This window comes from Pristiophorus japonicus, chromosome 21 (assembly GCF_044704955.1).
Source record: "Pristiophorus japonicus isolate sPriJap1 chromosome 21, sPriJap1.hap1, whole genome shotgun sequence".
In the NCBI taxonomy this organism is placed as follows: Eukaryota; Metazoa; Chordata; class Chondrichthyes; family Pristiophoridae; genus Pristiophorus; species Pristiophorus japonicus.
The window spans coordinates 50,104,648-50,131,591 of record NC_091997.1 but is presented as its reverse complement, the minus strand read 5'-3'; the positions used below and the strand labels follow the sequence as shown (position 1 = coordinate 50,131,591).

General features: G+C 43.8%; 1 protein-coding gene across 16 annotated transcripts in view; it reads right to left on the bottom strand.

Annotated features, from left to right (window-relative positions):
- The window catches only part of tanc2a (tetratricopeptide repeat, ankyrin repeat and coiled-coil containing 2a), a 1,120,879-nt gene that overhangs the window by 331,641 nt on the left and 762,294 nt on the right, over nt 1-26,944 (bottom strand). For all 16 annotated transcript variants that reach the window (XM_070864738.1, XM_070864743.1, XM_070864740.1 and 13 more), the window contains 2 exons: nt 18,657-18,843; nt 6,123-6,386 (listed from right to left, as the gene is read on the bottom strand). In XM_070864738.1, coding sequence (XP_070720839.1) covers nt 6,123-6,386; nt 18,657-18,843 — 451 coding nt within the window. The remainder of the gene's footprint in view (nt 1-6,122; nt 6,387-18,656; nt 18,844-26,944) is intronic.

Sequence of the window (26,944 nt, the reverse complement as noted above, 5' to 3'; positions counted from 1 at the left end):
ACCAAGTATGCAGTGAATACTTAGCTGCTTTAGAGTTCAAAAAAACTTGTATTTATATAGTGCCTTTAACGTAGTAAAACGTCCCAAGTCGCTTCACAGGAGTATTATGGGATAAAAGATTTGACACCGAGTCACACAAGGAGAAATTAGGGCAGGTGACCAAAAGCTTGGTCAAAGAGGTAGGTTTTAAGGAGGAAAGAGACGTAGCGAGGCGGAGCAGTTTAGAAAGGGAGTTCCAGAGCTTAGGCCCAGGCAACAATGGTTGAGCGATTTATAATCAGGGATGGTCAGGAGGGCAGAATTAGAGGAGCACAGACATTTCGGGGGTTGTAGGGCTGGAGGAGATTACAGAGATAGGGAGGAGTGAGGCCATGGAGGGATTTGAAAACAAGAATGAGAAGTTTTAAATCGAGGCATTGCTTAACCGGGAGCCAATGTAGGTCAGCGAGCACAGGGGTGATGGGTGAGCAGGACTTGGTGCAAGTTATGTTGCTATAGCTTTTCAGATCTAAAAGTTAAAAAAATTGTGTAGGCATGTGAAAGGAATGTGGTTCAACCTGGACAGCAATTGGGGTGCTACAATTGGCTTCTGCACCCCACACTGGAGGTAATGAAAATCATTGAGACGCAGTGTGAATGTAGGGCAAGGACATGATTCAAGGGGATAGGGAGACAGGGTCACAACTAAATGGGTGAAAATCTGGGCTCCCAGTATCTACAACTGAGGTTGAACCCCCATTTGGTGGTGTGCTTCAATAACGTCCTTGATACATTGACTGCTGACTCAAAACATCTTGACCCAAAAGTGAACAACCCCAGAAGCTTTGCTATACAATAAAGAATTTGTGTCCTTTGAGAGATTTGTGGAGTTTTAAATTGAATAGCCCCTGAAAACGGGCACGAGGATCGCTGTGCACAAATGCCCCGTGCCCATTTAAAGTAATGCAGGAGCATGCTAACTTCGTGAAGCCTGATCATTTTAATGATTTCTGCGCTGTTCATTGGCGGCACGCATCAGCAGGGGCCCCCAATATCGTTACTTCCTAGCACTACTTAAAGCTAGCCTGTTCCTCTTAAAGGGATGGTGCTTTGTGGCTGCTGGGGGTGCTGAAATTATTGGGAATCGTGTGCTGTGCAACAATGACTGACCATGGCAGAGAGCATGCACCAAGCTTTTTGGATACATTTGGGGAGGGATAACAAGGTAAGGGAATATATATTAAATGGTAGGACACTGAGGAACAAAGGGACCTTGGAGTGCATGGCCACAGATCCCTAAAGGTAGCAGGCCAGGTAGATAAGGTGGTTATGCATACGGAATACTTGCCTTTATTAGCCGAGGCATAGAATACAAGAGCAGGGAGATTATTCTTGAACTGTATAAAACACTAGTCAGGCCACAGCTAGAGTACTGCATGCAGTTCTGGTCACCACATTACAGGAAAGATGTGATTGCACTAGAGAGGGTACAGAAGAGATTTACGAGGATGTTGCCTGGATGGGAGAAGTTTAGCTATGAGAACAGATTGGATAGGCTGGGTTTGTTTTCTTTGGAAGAGGAGACTGAGAGGAGACCTTATTGAGGTGTATAAAATTATGAGGGGCCTAAATAGAGTGGATAGGAAAGACCCATTTCTCTTAGCAGAGGGGACATAGATTTAAAGTAATTGGTAGGAGGTTTAGAGGGGATTTGAGGGGATATGTCTTCACCCAGAAGGTGGTGGGGGTCTGGAACTCACTGTCTGAAAGAATGGTAGATGCAGAAACCCTCACCTCATTTAAAAAGTACTTGTAGGTTACGGCACTTCAAGTGCACATCCAAGGCTATGGACCAAGAGCTGGCAAGTGGGATTAGGCTGGATAGCTTTGTCGGCGCGGACACGATGGGCCGAAATGGCCTCCTTCCGTGCTGTAAATTTCTATGATTCTATGAAGTCAACTTAGTATTGCCAGTAAATGTTGCAGCAAGTGGTTATCTTGCTCTGATACCAACAGAATTGCATAGAAAATAAACACACACTGATATTCAGTCCAACCAGTCTGAGTTGATGTTTATCCTCTGCATGAACAATAGTCCTAATCCCATATCCATTTATTCACCTTTCCTTAAAACCACCTGCTAATCTATTATTAAATACTGACTTGGTCTCTCTTGATTCTAGTAATGCATTTTACAGTCCCACAACCCGCTGTGTAAAAATGTTTCTCCTGCTCTTTGTTCTAAATCTCTTACATGCAACCTTATTTCGATATCCATTTGATCTAGACCCCTCAACCACTGCAATCAGCTTTTTTTCTCTCTTCTATCCCATCCCTTTATAATTTTAAACACCTCTAAAAAATCACCTCATAAACTCTTCTGTTCTAATAAATACAGCCCCAATATTTCAAGTTTTTCTTTGTATTTACTTATAACAGGCAGTATCCTAATAAATTGACACTGTACCCTCTCAATTGTATAACTTCTTTCCTGTAGTATGGAGCCCAAAACTGCACAGTAATCCAACTGTGGTCTTACTAAGGTTTTATACAGATCCACCATTACATATTGGCTTTATATTCTATACCTCTTGCTATAAAGCCAAATATAAAACCTTAACATTAGCTTTTTATGGCCTAATCCATTTGTGGTGTTGCTTTTAATGTGAACCTGAGTCCCAAATCACTCTGCTCTTCCATATTGTAATTATTACTTTTATTTTTAATTAAAATGTACCACCTCACATTTACTGACATTGAATTCCATCTATCACTTTTTTTGCCCATTCCACTATCGTATCAATATACCCTAGTAGCTTCCTTTTGCACTTCCTGCTGACTGATTGAAACCAGTATTGGTGAAGCCTCGGAAAATGCTTCAGTAACAGTTGCTGTGTGGCCCAGAAGACTTGCGAGAAAACACAGGGTCTTGATCTCATCAGGAAATAGTAAACTGAGCTTCACTGCAAAACAAAATACTAGCGATAACCAAATAGCATTGAAGAATTGATATTCATATTAATTTTAGCAGAGTACTTGTTGTATGATACAACGTCTGGTGAAGAGCAGCATGATGGAGGATCAATGTGTGATATCATAGAAACATAGAAAATAGGTGCAGGAGGCCATTCGGCTCTTCGAGCCTGTACCACCATTCAATATGATCATGGCTGATCATTCAACCTCAGTACCCCACCCCTGCCTTCTCTCCATACTCCCTGATCCCTTCAGCCGTAAGGACCACATCTAACTCCCTTTTGAATATGTCCAACGAATTGGACTCAACAACTTTCTGCGGCAGAGAATTCCACAGGTTCACAATTCTCTGAATCAATTTAATACCCCCAAGGTGCAGGGTCTACCATCTCAGCTGGAGTGAGCGGAGCCCAGGCTACTAGATTAGGGAAAAATCTGGAGTCATCTCATTCTCCTGTTGCTGTTATGCACCTCCTAGCAGTTGGCTCAAAGGAATAGCGTTGTGACCTTGATGTAGACTGGTCAAATATCCCCATGGTTGCAGGGTGTGCGCGCCCTTGGAGATAGGGAGCTAGAAGGAGGAAGATTTAAAATTAACTTTGTATTTTGTATTTATGATCAAAATATTCAATAAACTATGAAGGAGCAGCTGTACTTCATCAGACCACAATGTAATATGTTCTGAAGCATTCTGCTGCTCTTTTCATCAGTAGAAGGCGAGAGCATTCTAGAGCTGCTGAGCTTAAAGAATGAACCAAGTTTGGAAGCACATTGTCAATACTTTTCTCTAATTCTGTACGTTTACCAAACAAAATTGTGATCCAATTTCCATTACAGTATAATCTTTCCCACTTGCTCAAACATTAAGGGTGCTACATTACACTTCAGAGTACCGAATATTTAATCCGTAACTCAAAATAAAGAATTTTAAATACAGCATTTAAAAGAAAAAACATTTTCTCCTCTTCTTTGGTTCCCTTGTGCCATATATACCATACCCACAAGGGACATTGATACAAACGTTTTGTTCCCCGAGTTCTGTTACTGCTCCCGTACAATAAACTACCTAGAAGTCCATCAGATCACCTTATTTAAATCATCCTCCAACCTTCCCTCCATGTGGAGGAAGCTCTTATCTGTTCTCCATACATCTCTGAATAAGACTGGGAACTTGCATATTGGGAAATCAATAATAGAAGCCACACAATACATTTTGTAATGCAACACACTGATTCACTAGCATGTCCAAGAGTTAGAGATGCCACACAGAGCTACTGTACAACTGTTTATAGTCTTGTCAAGAAAGTTTTGAAGGGAATACACATTTGCAAATATTCAAGTTGCAGGTCAGGTTGCCTTGCAAAAAGACACGTTTTTCTTGTAATCACTATTCTCCAATGTTTTGGTAACTGTTGGTTTGCAGAGCAAACTCGTTACTTTAGATATAACTTAATCATATGTTTTAAAATTAAGATTTTTATTAATTTAGATTTTATGCAAACACATATCTTGCAAGTTATAGAAACCTGTGGAGTAATCCTAAAAAGAAAATATAGTTACAAGTATAAGACTTACCAGTTGTTAAAAATGGAAAACTATCACATCCAAACTTAATGGTAAAGTTAGCAGAAGCTAAAAATAAGTTATACTTCAATCATTTACTTACAACTCCAGTTCTCCAACAAGTGTCCTGCACTCAGTGGGGCTCGGCACAGATGTTGCTTTTAACACTGTTCCTAAACACCTTCTTTCTCCTTCAGTGTATTGTGGGCAGTGTTACCCCACAGTCCATTAACTGCATATACTCTCTAGTTTTGCTAGGTAACTGCCCACAACATTTTGGTTGAAACATTTTCTTTTAAATAATAAAACTGTTAACCTTTAATGGTTATAATTTCATCAATCTTAGAAATCTAAATTGTTACTGTTCTAAATGTCACAAATCAAGCTTCATTTTGCGAGCTTTTCGCACATTAGGACACTCTGAAAGACCTCGTTTTTACCTAATTCTGGAATTTTTGGGCATTCTCCCATTGTTTAATGGTTTCCAATCCACATATCCATTCTCTAACAGACTACTCAAAGTAAATCTTTCTTTCAGACTGTTGTTGTTGTGTAACCTCAAAAAGGTTTTTGGTGGTACACTGTAGCCAAACTAGCTGGTTGGTGGTTGTCTGATTAAAAGGAGCAGTCGCTGGCATCTAAGCACTTTGATTAATATCTTTCACCCCTGGAACCAAAGCACAAGCAATCAAAGAGAAAAAAGTTTTCCCTGCAGCATTAACCATTCTAGAAAGAATGGGTAAGCAAGCCAGGAAACTATAAAGAATGGGGGAACGCCAAAAAACCTCTGCAATTTGAGGAGAATTGAATATTTAGAGCGCCCAAAGAGAAAAAATTAAATAAAATAGCTTAAATTTGAAGTTTTATCAATTCATTGTGCGAATTTGCAATTTTGATAGTTATATCGACAAACAATAATTTAGAACATGTATTTACTGAGGTTATTAAAAAGGATCTATAACTCAAAAGTTATTGTATTTTGTGTATATATATCATACATACTTTTTATATATTATTTATTAGTCCAAAGTTTGTTATTTTCATGAATGTTTAACTAACTTCAATGTTCAAACTGGTATATCTGAAAGGCCTGTAACGGTGTTGTTAGGCAGTACGTTGTAAAGTGCAACACCATATCCTAAATGACAGCATTCTAGTAAAACTTAAATTACATGTGATGCTGTTGAATATGAAACAGAACCTAATTAACTGAAGTATGAATTGAGTTCTTATTACAAATACATAGAAAATTATATTAAAAATTCATAAGCGAATACCTGTGGGAAATATCCAATAGGTTGTATAATAACTTATTTAGCGTCTTGTGTAACTGCAGTTCTAAAATTACACTTCAGTCAATAATTTGTTTTCCAACAATCTTTAAATAGGCATAACCCAAACCTTAAAGTACATCATCAGATCACACATTTTCATCTTTGATCATGCACACAAGAGCACAATAGGAGTCTATGAGGACAATTTTACAAGTAGAAGTACACACTTTAGTCCAGGAAGCAATCACAGTAATAGTACTGATGGTCACAACTTATATTTTATTCAGGAAAATTAATGAGTTATTACAAACACCAAATCTATATTCTTACCTGCTACAGAATTTGGTCGAGGCATTAGGTACAGAGGGATGGAATGGACAGACTGAGATGAGACGGTCTCCAAGTTTCTTTCCGGGAATTTATTCAAGCTGAATGTGGAACCAGATATATTTTCATCCACTCGATAGAGGCAGGAATCCATGGCAGATTTTTGAGCATGCCATGGTTTAAGGTTTGCTCTGGAGCTTGACTCTTTACTACTTTCTCCACCATACTTAGTACGGTCCACATTTTCTGAATAGCTCGTCAAAGTTGCTGCAGATTGGGAAAAAAATGAAACAATGTGTTTTGGGGAGCTGCTCAAATTAATTTGCAGTTTTCTAAACAAACATAACCTGTAAATACTAAATGTAGTTGTGGATCCAGTTTTTAGTACTCAAAGTATTTAAATCTTCCACCTTTGCTCTATTTTCTTATAAGGATACCAGCTTGCAACCCACCATGGCTCGGTTGTAGCACGCTCGCCTCTGATTCAGAAGGTTGTGGGTTTAAGTCCCACTCCAGAGACTTGAGGACATAATTCAGGCTGACACTGAGTGCAGTACTGAGAGAGTGCTGTTGGAGCTGTCACCTTTTGGAGGAGATATTAAACCGATGGCTGGTATCTCGGATAGATCCCATGGCACTTTTTGAAGAAGAGCAAGGCCAACAGTTACCCCTCAACCAAAATTATTAAAGACAGATTATCTGGTCCTTTATTTCAATGCTGTACATAAATTAGCTGCTGCATTTCCATACATTACATCATCGACTGCACTTCAAAAGTACTGGATTGACTGTGAATCATTTTAGGATGTCCGGAGATCATGAAAGGCCCTAGTTAAATGCAAGTTCTTTCTTTGGGCAACTTAAAATTCATTTGTCTCTAGGACTGTACTCATGGCTGGCCGAGCTGTGAAATGTTTGTCAAGCTGGGACTCAATTGCAACAAAAAGCAGAAAGAAACCACGAAGAAGCCGAGTTGACCCAATTTCGATACAGTAAGTGAACGATTTCCAATATGTTGCCAGTGGTGATGGGCCTTGTAAATTTCTTCCCAATATCTTTGTGCCTGGAGATAGAGGACTTGTGTAATTGATAAGGGAACTTGCCTTAGTCGCCTATCAATCATACTGAACAGTCTTCTGCTAATCTCTAACTGTAATGTAGCACAGAACCATAGAAGTTGTATCTGTGCCTGAGTTATAAACAGGTGGGATTATGATGCATGAGAATGCAATTTATTCGATGAATGAAAATGACAAGGTAGGTGATCCATCTTTCTTAATTTACTATATTTTCTACACCATGTGATTTGCCAAAGTTATGCAGAATTCAGGAGCAGACAGTCTCCTGTAGAGCAGAATACACACCTTTGTCACAACAGATCTGCCAAAGACATTATTGTGTGCAGTTGCCCATGTTTGGAAAATATATGGACTACTACTCATGGCAGACTTGTAAATGCCATGAATCAAACCTGATTGTGAAATGCACTTGAAGCTTGCGTAGAGCAATGACCAACCTTCCGTTTCTTTTCCTCAATAGCACAGCAATGGACAATTCACTCTACCATCCAACTGAGCTATCTGCTGCGTGGTCATTGGTTTACCTAAAGCTTTTAAATTTGTTTTTTTAATCATTTTTTCCTGCTTTGACCCCACTTTCTGATTATACATTCTGTCCCTTCCTGTCACGCTCTAGTTTTCATTTCCCCCAGTGCTACCCTGCTCTATTTCCTTCTCCTTATTCTTTGACTTTTTAAATTTTCGCTCACCTGAAACCTCCCCCTCTCTACAGCCCTAGTTATTTGAAGTGGAGCCCGTCCCAACGGAACAGCTCCCTCTTACCCCAGTACTGGTGCCGGTGTCCCACCGGCTCCCTCTTACCCCAGTACTGGTGCCGGTGTCCCACCGGCTCCCTCTTACCCCAGTACTGGTGCTGGTGTCCCACCGGCTCCCTCTTACCCCAGTACTGGTGCCGGTGTCCCACCGGCTCCCTCTTACCCCAGTACTGGTGCCGGTGTCCCACCGGCTCCCTCTTACCCCAGTACTGGTGCCGGTGTCCCACGAACCAAAACCCATTTCTCCCACACCAGTCTTTGAGCCATGTGTTTAACTCTGATCTTATTTACCCTATGCAAATTTGCTCATGGCTCAGGTAGTAATCCAGAGATTATTACTGTTATATTTAGAATAACTCCACAAGACTGTATATCTTAAGCTCAAACTGTTGTGACCTTGGTCTCTTTATTGTAACTCCAGAGTGAGGAGGCAGCATGGTAGACTGTCTTTTATACCTGCTTGCCCAGGGTGTGCAGGTGGCCCTTGGGTCTCCCACAGGTGCGTCCCCTGGTGGCAAGTCTTACACCATTGGTAATATTTACATACATAACAATTACCTTTGTGGTTCTGCTTTTTAATTTGGCCCCTAGCTGCTCATAATCCCTCAGCAGAACCTCTTTGTTTGTCCTACCTATGTCGGTGGTACCCACGTGGACCACGACAACTGGATCTTCCCCCTCCCACTCCAAGTTCCTCTCCAGCCCAGAGGAAAGGAACTGGCACCGGGTAGGCAACATAGCCTTCGGGACTCACGCACTCAGCTGCAGAGAACAGTATCTATCCCCCTAATGATACTGTCCCCTGCCACTACAACGTTTCATTTTACTCCCTCCCACTTGAATGGCCCCCTGTGCCATGGTGCTGTGGTCAGTTTGCTCATGCTCCCTGCAGTCCCTGCTCTCGTCCACACAGGGAGTAAGAGCCTCGAAACTGTTGGACAGGAGCAAGGGCTGAGGCTCCACCCTGAGTCTCCTTACCTTCCTTACTCGTAGTCACACTCTCCTGAGCACAGATCGAATTTGAATTAATTAATCTAATTGGTGTGACTAGCTCCTGGATTGCGACGTCCAGGTTTTTCTTCCCCCTCCCTGACGTATCTTAGCGTCTGCAGCTCGGATTCCAGCTCATCGACGTGGAGCCAAAGTTCCTCGAGCTGCAGATGTGGTCACGCAAAAGGTAGGGGAAATCTAAAATTCCCTTCCCCAAAAGGCTGTGGATCAATTGAAATTTTCAAAACTGAGATCAAAATATTTTTTATTAGATAAGGGTATCAAGGTATGTAGATCAAAGGTGGATAAATAAATGTGAGGTACAGATCAGCCACAATCTAACTGAATGATGGAATGGAGTCGAGGCTGAATGGCCTTCTCTTTTTCCCATGTTTAATATCTGTTGTGTGTGGAGAATCCTAATCAAGAAAAACCACTTGTTTTATCTTGTTAAATATATATTCTGATTATAATAATAATGCTGAGTGTTGCAGCACTACAAAAGGATCAATAGATTTAAAAAATGCAAATGTTTCTCTTGCAATGAGCCAGGAAAGTACTGAAGAGATTTTAGTCACAGAATAACAACTCGAAGCATACTGGGTGCTGATTAAAGAGAAAGTCTAAGGTTCTAAAACACTTTCATGTGGTTAGAAACAATTACTGGAATGTTAACTTTCATAGAAGCTAATTAATAGCAAATCTTTTATGGCAAATTATTGCTGATCTGACTCAGTCCGCCAATGTAAAGAAAAGGCGGGTGAAAGAGAATCATAGAATAGTACACACAGGAGGCGACCCTTCGGGCCATCGTGTCTGCGCCGGCTCTTTCGAAGAGCAATCCAGTCAGTCTCACTGGTCCACTCTTTCCCCAGACTCCTGCAATTTTTTCTTCCAAGTATTCATCCAATTCCCTATTGAGGGCTACTATTGAATCTGTATCCACTACCCTTTCAGGCAGTGTATTCCAAATCCTAACCATTTGTTGCGTATAAAAGATTTTCCTCATGTCAGCTCTGGTTCTTTTGCCAATCACCTTAAATGTGTGTCCTCTGGTTGTCAACCCTTCAGTCATTGGAAACAGTTTATCTTTACTTACTCTTATCTATCTAAACCCTTTATGATTTTAAACACCTCTATCAAATCTCCTCTTAGCCTTCTCTTAGGAGATCAGCCCCAGCCTCTCCAGTTTATCCACGTAACTGCAATCCCTCATCCCTGGAATCATACCGGTAAATCTCTTCTGCACCTTCTTCAAAGACTTCATGTCCTTCCTAAACTGTGGTGCACAGAATTGGATACAATACTCCAGCTGGAGCCCAACTAGTGTTTTATATATGTTTAGCATAACTTCCTGGCTTTTGTACTCTATTTATAAAACCTAAGCTCTCATATGCTTAATTAACAGCTGTTTTAACCTGTTGGAAAGATCTGCTGGTGGGTGGTTAAACAAGGCCCTGGTGATGGTGGGATGCGGTATAGTTGATCTCGTCTGGGAAGACCGTGGTAGCTTGCTGTGCAGGTTCTCTCAGATTTAGGCAGCTGACTACAAGGTAGGTAACACGGCAAAGGTCTGTTTGGAGGATTCATCTAATTTGGTCCACAAATTGGTGAAGACTGTACACTTTGCTTACATGGCAATTTTCAGAAGGATACATTTGTACAAGCAGTGTTTCTAAAAATAAATGTAGGTTCAGACATACCTAACCAAGGCACAGAAAAGGATAAATTAAAGTTAGGTTTAAAGACGGGGCCCTTTTACTTAGCATCAGCCAAATCAAAATGTCCTTTCATCGTTTTTTGAAACTGATAGATGGTGCTAATGCTGAAATAACTATTTTGCTTAGCCTACATTCTAGCAAAACCATTATTGGGTACTATTTTTGTACGTAGGATAGATTTTCAAGGGTAGCAATTTGGTACAAATGAAGGAGATAGAAGCAGTTTAGTAATAAAATATTTAAGTGAGTTTATGAGGTGGCTCCTTTGTAATTTTATAGTAATGTTCAAAATGACTAAGTCAAAGGTTTTGATTTGATGTTTAACTAAGTGGCTTAAAAAGTGCTTTTGAGATTTTAAAATTTTATATATTTCCCAATTTCTTTTCAATCAAAATACTCAATGTCTAGGAACATAAAGGCTTCTGCAAATTTTAATTTTCGCATAAACCCTGTCATGACGCAGCAGCAGATTCAATTATACAGGATGACGCACAGCTTAATTGTGGGATGAAGAAAGCCAATAACGCTGTTTGAAAAACATTCAAATACTGATTGAATAAAGTGTGTGGTGGAGTGGTTTCAGTTGCATTATGTGTGGCCATGGCTGGCTTTAGGTAGAATAAGGCTGGAAAAAGTTGTTAATTCTGCAGAGCTGGAGGGGGTTTTTAAGGTGCAGCAATCGTGCATTATCGTCCTGTAATCCGTCTAGTAGCTAGGAAAGAGAGAGATGATTTTTATGTTCCTGAGCACTGAGCAGCTCAGGTCATTTGAATGCTGAACTTGCAGGTAAAAGGTCTTTGATTTGAATCCTGGCAAGGCTTACTCAACGTTTTATCATTCCAATAGTGAATGAGTCCCACATGTTCAGATGTCAGAATAAAGCAGAAGACTGTTTAAAATGCTCACCACACTGTCACAGTATCTGTCCTTACACATTCCTGACATTAGATGTGATTAATGCAATTCTAAGACTAAAAATAACAAAAGCCATGAGATCTCGCTCTTGAGCCTAAGGTGTAAATTGTTGCTTGCTGCAGCAGCCTGGCAGCCTACTTGGTTGTCAGTGAAGGTCAGCGATAGACTGCAAAAGGGACCAAGGACTATTTTAACATCTGCATACAATTGTGTATACCTCCAGTGATCAAAGCTTGCCCAGGGCTAGTTGGTATGACATTGTATTTTGGAAACAGATACTGATTATTTTCATACATCAGCCTAGATGGGATCGGAACTCCGAAAGTGAAATTGTTGCGCCTTTGAGTGACTCTTGTAAATCTGGAACTCTGCAAATTAGAACTTTGGGAGCTCATGATCCTCTTTCTTCTCCTCCTCGTCAGGGAGTCATGTAAACTGATGAGTCTGCTTAAGCAGACTCCTGTCTCGGGAGGTCTGATTTACCCCTCTCCAGAAGATTTGAATGGCCCCTTCAATCCTCATCAGAGGGACATTTATGTTTGGTTCTACAAATTTACGTTATAGAAACATAGAAAATAGGTGCAGGAGTAGGCCACTCGGCCCTTCGAGCCTGCACCACTATTCAATAAGATTATGGCTGATCATTCCCTCAGTACCCCTTTCCTGCTTTCTCTCCATACCCCTTGATCGCCTTAGTCGTAAGGGCCATATCTAACTCCCTCTTGAATATATCCAATGATTACTTATTAGAGTCTGACTGCTCATTGGGGGAGACCCCCAGGAATACTGAGCACAACTGTCAGTGTCCCACTGCAGCCCGGACTGACCCCCACACCGGGCCCTTCCTGTCCGTGAATTTCCCCAGTGCCTCATTGGGGAACATTCAACCCAGGACCTCCTGCAGAAGCAGCGCTGTGGCTGAGCCATGTGACCCCGTGGCAGGGCCTCTGATGTCACAATGGGAGATGACGCTCGCTCAGCCCAAGCGGGAAACCTTTAAAGGGCCATTAGGATTTAAACCTGGAGCGCAGGGGGTTAAAGGCGAGGGGCAGAAAATCAGCCCAAATGGTCATTTAATGAGAGCAGTGATAGTCACACAATTAAATGTTCACACAATGAGAGCAGTGATGGTCATACAGTGAAATGTTCACACAATGAGAGCAGTGATGTTTTTTATTTGGATTAATCCTGTGAATGTGCTACCTGAAAGGTGCTCGGGTGCCATCAAGTACCAGGAAGGCATTCCTGTGTGAGAGCTAGATCTCTCTGTTAAGAGAGTTCCTATCAGAGAAACTTTTACTGCTAAATTGATAGTTCTCTCCTTGGAGGGATTGGATGCGTTTTTCCTTTGGCATCAATCTGTGCTAACTCCCTGGCTCCAAGGGCCCAAGTTTCGAGCCGCGCCTAGAACGGCGCAGTCCCGACCTGGATGCCCGTTTTTCGCGCCACAATGTGCACCTAAAAAAAACCTTCGTTTCTCCACCTCCCTGCAGGTCCTCTGGCCCTCAGCGCAGCGCAGCAGGAGCTGTAGGGGGCGGAGCCAGGTCTCTGCGCTGAAAACAGTGCCAGGACCTCTGCACATGCGCGCTACAGTGGGCGCGCAAGTGCAGTAGCTCCAGGCGCCCAAAACTGTGTGGGAGGGGCCGAAGCACACAGCCCCTAGCCCTGGCCGAATGGCCTCACTGGGGCTGCGTGAATAAGGCTCCTCCCACGGCTAGCTCCTGCTTCCTCCCGACCTGACTCCCGCTTCCGTACCGGACCCGACACCGACCTGACTCCCGCGCCCCCCCCCCCCCCCGGACCCGACCCGACTCCTGGTCCCCCCCCTCCCCCCGGACTGGAACCGACCTGACCTCCCTCTCCCCGACCCGACCCGAACTGACCTCCCTCCCACCACCCCCCCCCCGACCCGACCCAACGCCACCTACCTGTAAATCTGGTGCTGGGGACAGGCCCTGCCCGAAGTCTCGGGCCGGCCCGTTCAGCCTTCCTCCCCCTTCTCCTCCCCCCCCCCCCAAATCTCCCCCCCCCCCAAATCTCCTTCCCCCCCCCCCACAATCTCCTTTCTCCTTTCCCCCCCTTCTCCCCTTTATCCCCTCCTCCCCCTCCCCGTCAGAAACACAGACACTGACAGACAGAGAATGAGAGACACACACACAGACAGACAGAGAGATAGAGACACTGACAGAGACACACTGGGAGGGGGGAATCCCAGCACGCTGTTGGAGGGCTCCCGGTGCTGCAGTCGGCAAGTAGAAAATGTTTTATTTATTGATTTTTTTTTTAATTTATTAATTTTTTTTGATTGATTTATTGGTTGATTTATTGATGTATTTATCATTTATTATTGATGATGGCTCTTTATTTGTAAAACTGAAGTGTTTAATGTTTGTAAACTTCCCTTTAAACCCCCCCCCCCCCCACCATTCCCTGTGCCTGATTTGTAACCTATGCCTGATTTTCTAAAGTGTAGACAAGGTTTTTTTCGAGCGTACAAAAATCTTCACTTACTCCATTCTAAGTTAGTTTGGAGTAAGTTTTCACTGACGAAACTTTGAAAACAGGCGTAAGTGGCCGGACACGCCCCCTTTTGAAAAAAAAAATTCTGTTCCAAAGTGAAACTGTTCTAACTGACTAGAGCTGGAGCAAACTAAATGATGAGAATTCCGATTTCTAAGATACTCCGTTCTACACCAGCTGCTCCTAAAAATCAGGAGCAAATCATGTGGAAACTTGGGGCCCAAGTCTCCAGCATCAAAGGATATCAATAACTCCTTACCACCATTAACTGATGTTCATAAGTGTTCAGCAGCCTCTAATTATGAGTGGCTGCATAACGTCAGTGACTCCTGAATGGAAGTTGCTGGGGGGAATTTTGCGGTGGAGGGGGTCTGCAGGCTCGAGCGGTGGCGGGTCGGGTGGGACAATGTGTTTTTTTTTTTGACAGCGGGTCGGGACCCTGCTGTCAACTTGCCGCCATGTGCCTTTTTCAAATGTCGGGTCTGTCAAGGCTGAGCAGACCTGACATGCAACGGCGAAATGGCAATTCAGATCATTATGACCTTGTTAACAGACCATTAAGAACTATTTTCAGCTTACCTTCAGAGTTTACCAGGTTGCCCACAGGCTCTACGCTGCTCGGGGATCACATCAAGTAAGCAGTCTGGGAGCTGAATGGCCATGGAATCAGCGCATTAGTTGACAGCTGCAAATGTGCTATAAAAGCTCCCATCTCTCAGCTGTTCACTTTCTACGCTCAGACGCTGTTGCTTACTGTATTTGGAAGACAGACTGAACTTTATGCAGTTGCAAGTGTTTGATTAAACTCTATTCAGTGTCACCTCATTGGAACAACCCCTCTCACGGTTGACAGATTGCTTCTGTCTTCTCAAGTTCATCTGCCATCTATTCCATCAGCATCGGTGCCCTTGAAACTATCTCTCATTGGTCCTCAGAATCCCACCACGATCAGGCCCAGCACCAGACACACCAGCAGTACCAACATTCGCCGCAATCAACTGATGCTGCACAGAACATTGGGCATCAGCACCCGACCACATTGTTGCCAGGGCTGGTCTATCCATGGCCAGATTTACTTCACTTGACGCTGAACAACGTGGCTTGCACATGATGCGCCAGGTTGACACCACCCCACACCAGCTCCATAAAGCATCCCGACAATGCCCAAGCCATTCCTTTCACACTCATCAGCATAGTAGGGGGGTTCCGTAAGGTCTCACCATTCACTGCAACTCACTAAGCCAATTCCAACGGTGCACACAAATCTGTCAAAGAAGTCAAAATGTTCAAAATAAAGGTTTCATTGTTTGACGCCACATTAACAGAAGCTTTACATGAACATTGCATAAAACACCCCAAGTGTGTTGTTAGTTGGCATGGTTGCACTAGGATGAGTATGAGGGGTGGCTAATGAGATGGGGATGTGATAAAGTAGGTAGAGAGAGGGAGATGGGTGCAAGTGCAAGATAAGTTGGTGTGGGTAAGGATGTGCAGGAATAGGGAAGGGAAGGCAGAGTGATGGGGATGTAATGAGTGCTGAATGTGGCTTTGCAGTAACATTTCATGATCTACTGAGATCATTGAAAGGTTTGCGGTACTGCAGCCTGGTCCTCCTGACGACATCCCTGCTTGTGTCCTCTTGTGCAATGTGCAACCAGGTTGCGTCGGTCTCCTGGGGAGGTCTCTTCTGTCCACTGGAAGGGAAGAGAACCTCCCTACGTGCTGTGACTCCCTCCATAAGCATATGGAGGGAGTCATGGGAGAGCCTGGGTGCAGCCCTGTGCGTTTGTGCAGTCATTGTCAGTGTTTGCAGCACCTCAATTCTGTAGAACACTGACAGCACAATTGTCAAAATAAATTTAGACTTGGTCCCTTTTCAGAAACCGGGTGATGACGCGTCATCAAATGACATAATCAGACTCCCTTCCTTCAACTGGCCGGCATGCTGGGCGGATTTAATGAACCCAATCACAGGAAAATTATTTTCGACAACGGGCTGGAGCCAACAGTGAGGCTGGGACCCACCAAGGTTCCTTAAATCCAGCCCGTTGTATTTAAGACGTTTTTCATTAGCTAATTTTGTCCTGAATCATATGGGTCATACAGCATTGTCATTCTATATGGATATGGTCCGCGAAGCAGAGGCAAATGTGGCAGACAGTGATGTTCTGTTTTGACAACATTTTTTATATCAGTTGTAAATGGACAATTGCATTTTGCACTGTATTTAAAAACCTTAAACAGAAGTTGGGTTCAAATGTTGTTCCCAACTGTGGAAGCACTTGATTTGATTTGATGCAGGCAGTATATTGGGCTCAATTTTCCCCAGTGATTTGCGCCGTTTTTTAGCCTAAATTTAAAAAAAAAGTTTCCCGATCAATTTGCACCAGCGTAACTCGTTAGTTATGATTTTTTTTAGGTACATTTTTTTTTCCCAGCCAAAGGGGGCGTAACCTGCCACCTGTACCAATTCTGGCCATTTAGGCAAGTTTGGCTAGCTGAGAGTTACTTCAGTTCTTCTTCTTCAGCGTATGTGGCCTCTGCAGAAAAACCTTCTGACGGGTTAAGGAAATTGGCACAGGTAAGTGCAGCAGATGACCGGACAGCAGCAGCAGGAGATGAGAGATGGAGGAGAAGCCTTTAGGTATAGTTAGGTGCGGGGACCGGGAGAGAGGAGGCCATTCGGATTGGGTTTGGGGTGGGGGAGCGGACCAGGAGGCCACTCAGCCTGGGCTAGGGATGGGGGAGTGGACCGGGAGTGGGTGGCCACTCGGGGCCAGGGAAGCAGACCGGCAAGCCCTTCGGCCAGTGCTGGGACGGGAGAGTGGGACCGGCAAGCCACTCGGGGCTAGGGTCAGGCAGGGGAGCGGGACCACTAGGCACTTGGAGCTCGGGTTGGGGCAGCGGGATTGCCAAGCCACATGGGGCTAGGGATGGGTGGGACCGGCAAGCCACTCAGGGCGGGCAAGGGAAGCAGACTGGGAAGCCCTTCAGCCTGGGATAGGGGTGGAGATCGGCACTGGGAGGGTGGAACTTTAATAATTGGAGGTAAATTGCTGCAATGTATTTTAATGTTGCGAGCTGGCTGTATGTTTCACGTTGCAGCCTCAGCCCGCATTGTGTCCCTGGTTACCATGGCAACCTGATCTTTTTGGCGCAGATCAAGGCTCCACCCCCAAAACTAAAGGACAGGTTAGGCTGTGCCAAATGAAGAAACTTGAACATTTTTTTTTGGCGTACTTGAGCCCCCCCAAAAAAACAGATGTTACTCTTCTAGTATGCCAAAAAAAAGCTTTGGGGATAATTGAGACCATTATGTGGGTCAGTACTAGCAGATGTACCAAATGACAATGGCCAACTTGGGAGTGGGGGGATGGGAACACTCCCAGTGTATCTTAATTGTAATTGTGTGCCTCAGCCACTTTGTTTGTGCTCATTTGCTTTGCCTGCTTTAATGGCTCATTATATGGCCAACTAACGAGCATATGAATGGTTGCAATGTGACTTGGGGAGAACGTTACTTGTTGCGACTCAGTTTTATACAGAATGCAGCCTTTTTGCTGGGGGGGGGGAAATAACTGGTGTAATTGCACAAGTCCAAGAACCTTTAAGGAAGGGAGTAGAAAACCACAGACAACACAAAGTCATAACACTTGGTTTCCCCACAATCAATCACGCTTGGCTGTGCACCCAAGATATTTGGAAAATTCATAACAAGGATGTACTGTACAAATGCTGCACTAGAAAGTGCTACAGCATTGATGTCACCTCAAACACATTATATATGTCACTCAACATCGTGTCCCAGACCTATCATATTTACATGGATCTGATATACATATTAAGTCGCAATAAATGTTATCCATGTAAGTGAAAGCTCTCATATAAACAATGAAGTGTTCTTATCTGCACTAAACAGCATTTGGTTGCCCATTAATCATACCAGAGAGTAACTGAAATTGCTTTATCAACCTTATTTGGACTTGAGTTGTTGTGGCGTCTCTGAAGAGTGCACACTTGCCAACTTTGTAAAGGCTTGCAGTGGTGCAGTAAACAGTACTGGAGTTCCAATTACAATAAAAACAAAAACAAGTAAAACAAACATTTTAGATGGTATGAGTGTTGCGTCATGATTTAACTGTCGAAATGGCAGTCTTGTTAAGGCCACTTGAATGCATACTACAGTCAAATATTTCACTTTACATGGCAAATCCTACATTCTACAGGCCTAGAGCCACTGAGTCTATGCTAAAGCTAGGGTAGTACTAACTTACGATTGAGAAAATAGCAGCAAACTCTGTCACGATTCAGTTAAGTTGTATAAAGCAAAATTCGTGAGACCAATCAAGCCAAATTGTGGTTTTACAATAAAGTAATAAAATGATGATTGAATAGTCGGGGCTAACTCGATTTAGTCATCATTATTTTAAATACAGCTTGCGTACAAAGTACAGTGTTCATAAACTTGCAAACAAGGGTCAGAAGGAAGTAAAACACAAAGGACTTATAAACCTCCAGTGTTGAAGGATAAATACAAAACATTTTGGAAGGACTCACCAATGATACCACTGTCCCTGCTCTCCAGTGTGGAGGTTGGGCTGGTAACAGTTCCATAAGAGCAATCCTTTACAGTTGTAGATGTACTGACTGGTGGTAGGGTAGAGCAAGGACTGTTAGCCGGTGGTGATGCAGTACTGCTAGTCAAAGTAGAGCAGGGGCTGATTCGCTGCGTCTCTGCAGATGTCTGCAAAAATAAGTCAGAAATCATAAGGTATTAAACAATATAAAAACAAATTAATTGGAGAAATGTGACTATTTAGTGTGTCAGCTGTGGCTCAGTGGGTAGCACACTCGCCTCTGAGTCAGAAGGTTGTGGGTTCAAATCCCTCTCCAGGAACTTGAGCACAAATCTAGGCTGACACTTCAGTGCAGTGCTGAGGGAGTGCTGCACTATCGGAGGTGCCGTCTTTCGGATGAGACATGAAACCAAAGCTCCATCTGCCCCCTCAGATGGATGTAAAAGATTTCATGGCACTATTTCAAAGAGGAGCATGGGGTTATCCCCGGTGTTCTGGCCAATATTTATCCCTCAATCAGCATAACAAGCATTTAGTTTGGTCATTATCATATTGCTGTTAGTGGGAGCTTGCTATGCATAACTTGGCTGCTGCGTTTTCCACATTACAACAGTGACTACACTCAAAGTACTTTATTGGCTGTAAAGTACTTGGAGATGTCTGGTGGTCGTGAAAGGTGCCATATAAATGCAAGTCTGTCTTCTTATTTGCTTGGCACTAACATCATAAATCTTTAAAGGGATTGTATTGTTGCCATCAACCCTTTTTACATAGAAACATAGAAAATAGGTGCAGGAGTAGGCCATTCGGCCCTTCGAGCCTGCATCGCCATTCAATGAGTTCATGGCTGAACATGCAACTTCAGTACCCCATTCCTGCTTTCTCGCCATACCCCTTGATCCCCCTAGTAGTAAGGACCTCATCTAACTCCTTTTTGAATATATTTAGTGAATTGGCCTCAACAATTTTCTGTGGTAGAGAATTCCACAGGTTCACCACTCTCTGGGTGAAGATGTTTCTCCTCATCTCGGTCCTAAATGGCTTACCCCTTATCCATAGACTGTGACCCCTGGTTCTGGACTTCCCCAACATTGGGAACATTCTTCCTGCATCTAACCTGTCTAAACCCGTCAGAATTTTAAACGTTTCTGTGAGATCCCCTCTCATTCTTCTGAACTCCAGTGAATACAAGCCCAGTTGATCCAGTCTTTCTTGATATGTCAGTCCCGCCATCCCGGGAATCAGTCTGGTGAACCTTCGCTGCACTCCCTCAATAGCAAGAATGTCCTTCCTCAAGTTAGGAGACCAAAACTGTACACAATACTCCAGGTGTGGCCTCACCAAGACCCTGTACAACTGTAGTAACACCTCCCTGCCCCTGTACTCAAATCCCCTCGCTATGAAGGCCATAGAAAGTCCGTCTTTCGGATGAGATGTTCTATTAAACATCACAATAGTAGCAAACAGCCAATTCATGTCATCAATGTGGATGGAAAATGTTTAATCACTTTCTAGAACTTAAAAAAAATCTAAAGTTTCAGATATAACTTAGCTTTGCCAAGTAGTTGAGCATAGGAATGTAGACATTGTGCTATTGTTATAACAACACAGGGCATTTGAGGCTTTTACATAATGCTACCATCATGCAACTCTCTATGGAAGGATATTCTGCAGTGTAATATGAACTGAACAGCTTTGAGATTCATATGTGTGTTAATCTGCTAATTGAAAGAAGCGCTTCACAGTTTATGAAATATTTTTGGAGTGTAGTTACTGTTGTAATGTGGGAAACGCAGCAGCCAATTTGCGCATGACATGTGATAATGACCAGATAATCTGTTTTTGTGATGTTGATTGAGGGATAAATATTGACTAGGACACCAGGGATAACTCTCCTTGCTCTTCTTTGAAATCGTATGGGATCTATTATGTTTTAATTAAGTTAACTCAGCTGTCCATAATTCAGTGTCTAACAGAGCTGTGACCCTCAAATAGTAGTTCAGAGGCTGCATCAGCCTTGGCGAATCCAGCAGGTTTACACTGGTTTTGCTGCTGGGTGTGAGACACACATCTGAGAACTGGCACAACAAACACCCCTCTATGAACAAACTCGCAGATAATATTATCGTCCTCAGGACTTTTCAAAGCACTTTACCCCTAATTAGTTTCTTTTTGAAGTGCAAGTTATTACATAGTTAAACGCAGCAGCCAGTTCCTACCTCTGAATGACCAGTTTGTTTCTGGTGCTGTTAGTTGAAGGAAGAATGTTGGCCAGGATATAAGCTAATAAAGCCACCTGAATACATAACACTTGCTTTGAACTTATTTTTTCTGTCAGTAACATTGTTGCCAATGCTGTACACCATTATTACAAATTTGCAAGTACTAAAGGCTGGATTTGCATCATTTAGCCCTTATTTCAAGATTCAAAATTAAATGGGTGGTATTTCTGCGCATGCGTGATTCCCCCACCCACCCCCCCCGCGCCCCCCAAGATGAGTTCTTTCCCGCGATTCTGGTCAGGGGTCACCCGCGCATATGCAGAGAGTGGGAAAGCGAAAGACATATTACATTAGAAAGAACACAGTTTAAAATCATTAGAATCATTCAAATTAAAAATGCAGCATTCCCAACAAGAGCATCAACCACGTATGGTGGGTCGGCAAAGGGCTCCAAAATTTATTTGGAACCCCTGGAGGCACTGGTTGCTGACGTCGAAGCACGGTGTGGACAATTGTCCAGAGGTGGTAAAGGAAAGCTCCCACCAGCTGTAGGGCGCAGACTTTGGGCAGCAATAGCTGAGGCTGTGTCCTCGGTTGATCATATCCACCGGGGGGGGGCCAGCAGTGCAGGAAACGGTGGAATGACCTAGTTGCGTCCCCGAGTGCAAGTATTATTTTTATTCATGTACTCCTTGCACATGTTTATGTAGGTAGGATTAGTGTTGCACTTTATTTGCCATGAATGATATTAAAATGGCTCTGAGATCTTAAAAAATGTTTTCTGCATTTCGATGTCTTCCTCATGAACCACGTGCAGCTTAATGGGACAGTAAACAAATGCCTGTATTAAATGCACACAGTATGTTACAAGTGCTTTAATGGCTTATCTGTGTGTGCCACAACAGCAGGGCAATTTGCTTAAGCATTGCTATTGTAATTTTTCTCAGAGGAAACTATCTACAAATCATGCCTAGCAGCGGCGCACGAGGGGTGGCTCACCCAATGTAGTTGAATTGACAGAAGCTGAGGAACGAGCGGCATCCGCAGTGGGTGTCCGTGACAGGACAGCTACCCATGGGGTTGCCCATCCTGCAGCTGAAGTTAAGTGATGAAAAATCCACAGGTTGTGTTGGGAGTCATGTCATTTCATGTTTGTATCATGTAATAGAATGTCATGTAATGGATGTGAAGTCGACTTAAGGTAATTTAATGTAGTGTCTCTCGATAACATACAATACAGTAGTGGTGGTGCTTCAAATAGGCCTGCACTATGTGACCGTAATCATGTCACCCTGTCCCCTCCCGCTAACCACTCGTACATTGTTTTCTATTTCCAGATGAGGAGTCGCATGCAGAGCTGGAAACCCCCATCTCACACCCAACATCAGTGGAAGAGCACAGTGACATGGACGAGGATGGGGAGACAATTCAAATGTAGTTTATTTCCGGGGAGGAAGAGTTGAGGGTGGAGGGGGAGTGGGGGAGAGAGAGGCTGGAACAGTCAGCACCTATTTTAGTTCCGGCCACTAGTCCCTCGGAGGGATCCACGCCTCCGAGGCTGCGGGACCTAGTGGAGTGCAGCAACGCACCGACCATAGAATGCAATGTGCTGTCTTCACAGAAGTTGAGTCAGCAAAGCTGGCATGCTGCTGTGAGACAGGCAGACGCTCACTTGGACATGGTGATACTGTCGAGAGATAGCGTCGCACTTGGTCGCGAACTACTCCAGGCCCTGGGTGGAATTTCCGCCAACATCGCCACACAATCTTGCAGACAAGATGAAAACATGTCTCAGTTTGTTGCGACGACCTGGGAAAATATCAAGGCTGTTAATTCCCTGCGGGAAATGATAGTCTCGACTTTTCGCACTGTACCCCACACCACCCGGTCAGACAGCACCTGTGAGTGGGGAGGCCTAACAGCCTTCCGACTCGGGAGCCGGGTCTTTCAACCCCAAGTTTCTCCAGGGGATTCCCCCATGGCATCGCCATAGTCAGCCCGCCCACAACAGCAGCGCTCTGAACGCCTTGCTACACGACATCATGGTCCAAACGTGGCGAGGGAAAGAAGTGGTTAAAACCAGGGGGAGGGGCGAGGAGCGAAGCAGTGGCCGGAGGTAAATACAAGACGAGCTCGGGGGGGGGGGGGGCAGATTTGGCTGTTGCCTTTGTTGTGTTTAATGATGTGTTGTTCTGGGTATTGTTACCGTTCTTGTTGTTCTACTTGTTGATAAATATTGCTTAAAAAAATGTAATTGGATTAAATATTTATTTCTTTTAAAAGGTAATATTTACATTTTATTATATAAATCATTTAACCATTCGTGTACAGTGTCTCTCTTTTAGAATAAGAGGGATAATAGTCAACATGGTGGGACAGAGTGGGCAGGCAAAAGTTAAATGTGACTCTCACTGTTCAAGCAAAGCACTGACGTAATACTTTTGTGGTGGTGAAAGCTGCACGAGGCCTCCCCTGCGGTTGTGGGGTGGGGGTGGGGGTGGCGGCATGGGTTCGTCGCCAGGCTCCTCCTCCTCCTTCACACTCTCCTCAGGTAGTCCTGCAGTCCCCAGTGGCAATTCATGTCCCCTCATGATAGCTAAGTTTGCATCACACCACAATGAACTGAGCAGGCTGCCTCCAGAGTGGTCCAGGCATTGAAAGCACTGCTTGAGCAATTGTCTTTGTGACGATATTGCGTGTGGCTATATGGCTGTCGTTGTAGCGCTTCTCGGCTTCTGTCTGAGGGGGAGGGGGAGGGGGGGGGCGGGGTCATGAGCCAGGTGGCGAGGCCGTAACCTTTGACCCCCAACATCTAGCTGCGACCTTGTGCTGACACTTACAGGTCAGAGACAGTGCTCTCATGCAAGATGAAAGCAACATGAATGCTCCCTGGAAACGGAGCATTGACTGCCATGATGCGTTGCGTATAGTCACAGGGAGCGTACGTTCAGGGAGTGGAATCCCTTCCGGTTTCGGAAAACTTTTGGCTCCTGTAAAGAGCGATGTGAGTACAGTCAATGGCACCCTGAACCTTGGGGAAGCCAGCAATTTGTGCAAAACCCACAGCCCTCTCATTCTGTCCCTCCTTAGTCATTGGGAAGTTTATAAAGTCCATCCGGCATACATACAGTGCAGCAGTCACCTGGAAAATGCAGTGATGTGTGGCATGCTGCGTGATGCAGCATATGTCCCCAACCGAGTGTAACGTAGCCAAGTTTGCTGATGATACAAAGATGGGAGGAAAAGCAATGTGTGAGGAGGACACAAAAAATCTGCAAAAGGACATAGACAGGCTAAGTGAGTGGGCAAAAATTTGGCAGATGGAGTATAATGTTGCAAAGTGTGAGGTCATGCACTTTGCCAGAAAAAAATCAAAGAGCAAGTTATTATTTAAATGGAGAAAGATTGCGAAGTGCTGCAGTACAGCGGGACCTGGGGGTACTTGTGCATGAAATACAAAAGGATAGTATGCAGGTACAGCAAGTGATCAGGAAGGCCAATGGTATCTTGGCTTTTATTGCAAAGGGGATGGAGTATAAAAGCAGGGAAGTCTTGCTACAGTTTTTCAGGTATTGGTGAGGCCACACCTGGAATACTGCGTGCAGTTTTGGTTTCCATATTTACGAAGGTATACTTGCTTTGGAGGCAGTGCAGAGAAGGTTCACTAGGTTGATTCCAGAGATGAGGGGATTGACTTATGATGAAAGCTCGAGTAGGTTGGGCCTCTACTCATTGGAATTCAGAAGAATGAGAGGTGATCTTATCGAAACGTATAAGATTATGAGGGGGCTTGACAAGGTGGATGCAGAGAGAATGTTTCCACTGATAGGGGAGACTAGAACTAGAGGGCACGATCTTAGAATAAGGGGCCGCCCATTTAAAACTGAGATGAGGAGAAATTTCTTCTCAGAGAGTTTTGAAGCTGGGACATTGAATAAATTTAAGACAGAAATAGACAGTTTCTTAAATGATAAGGGAATAAGGGGTTATGGAGAGCGGGCAGGGAAGTGGACCCGAGTCCATGATCAGATCATCCATGATCGTATTAAATGGCGGAGCAGGCTCGAGGGGCCGTATGGCCGACACCTGCTCCTATTTTTTATGATGCTTAAAAGGAGTCGGAGGCATAGAAGGCACGTGCCGCAGTCACCTTGTCCTCGACTGCAGTCCTGCTGGTGCTGATGGGTTGCAGGTCTGCTTTTGAGCTGGCATATCGCTGTGACCACCTCTTTTCAAAAGTGCAATCTTCTAATGCACTGTGCCTCAGATAGTTGCAGGTATGAGCGCCTCTCCCTGAAAAGTCATTGGGAACAAGGCCTCCTGCTCAAGTCTGCGAGCTCTATGATTAGGCACATAACGCTCTTGAATAACTGGCAGAGATATTATAGGCCCCATTCCTTTAAATGTCCTTAAATATACTAAAATTTTCTCAAATAGCCACTAAAAGCCTCAAGTAACCTTAAAATCTAACTCTCAACTCACAAAGATGTTTGCCCCTTCTCTCATGTGGAATGGACTGCAGCTCCGTTTTCAAAAATGGTAGTTATAGCACTGGGTTCCGATCAAATAAGATCAGATAAAATTGTACTTTTCTCAGTGGTAAAAATGGTGGTATTGATGAATTTACCACCAGTGGTAATTTTCGGTGGTATTTCGGACTTGCACACCGGCCAAAAAATAAGATCGGTGGTATTTTTTTTTACCACCGGTGCTAAATTACTGATGAATTTTCCGCTGGCAGTATTTCGGTGCTAAATTATGATTTCAGCAGTATTTCGGTGGTAATCTGCGATGAATTTACCATCGACGGTATATCGGTGATAAATGATCAGAAAAATGATGAAAATCCAGCCCTATGTTTTATCATATTACAATGACAGTAGCTGGGATAAGAGAATCATTTTTCTGGCTAATGGCCTATTCACTTAAATTGGGCTGCACTGTACTCAGCATTTAGAAGGAGCAGAAAGGTCCTTTGAGCGACCTAAAATATATTTTATTATTTTTGTACAGTACTTCAGAAATGTGAAATCTACACAATGCTGTGGAGATTGTCAACCATTATTATTTATGTAATCCATCAAAGGAATTTATTTGAACAGCCCAACTGCCTACAGCCGAGACCTTTGAGGTCACTTTTGCCTTCTCTTGGCTAAGTCCCATTCATGATACGGCGATGATTTGTTAATTTCAGCAACAAAACAGCACTAGGCAGTTTTCAGGACCAACAGAATGGACAAGTGATTGAAGCACCGGACTCGAGATCCAATGCATGTCCGTGTGGGTTCAAATTATATTCCTGGTAAAATTGAGACCACGTTCCCTTACGAGCTAGTTTTCAGAGTCCACTAGGCCAAATGGAGCACTGTATAACAATAGAGCATTCCATATTCTGGAATTTGAAGGCTAGGTCCAATCCTGTAGACTCACTTGAGAAGGACATATTTGAAGAGAATAAATTAGCAGTCGAGACTCTATTAAATTTGCATATTTCAGACCAGGCAGTAGCCAAGGTCATTCTTCCTCAGTACTGTCCAGTAAGCCCTGCTGGAAAAAAAACTACTAAAACCGCCTATTTCCACCTCCCGCCTCAGCTCATCCACTGCTGAAACTCTCATCCATGCCTTTCTTACCTCTAGACTTGACTATTCCAATGCCTCCTGGCTGGCCTCCCACATTCTACCCTATGTAAACTTGGTCATCCAAAACTCAGCAGCCCCATGTACTAACTTGCACCAAGTTACGATCACCCATCACCCCAGTTAAGCAATGGCTCGATTTCAAAATTCTCATCCTTGTTTACAAATCCCTCCATGGCCTCGCCCCTCCCTATCTCTGTAATCTCTTTCAGCCTCGCAAACCCTCGCGATGTCTGCGCCTCTCAAATTCTGCCCTCTTGAGCATTCCCGATTATAACTGCTCAACCATCGGTGGCCGTGCCTTCAGCAGCCTGGGCCCTAAGCTCTGTAACTCCCTCCCTAAACCCCTCTGCCTCTCTAGCCTCCTTTAAGACGCTCCTTAAAATCTACCTCTTTGACCAAGCTTT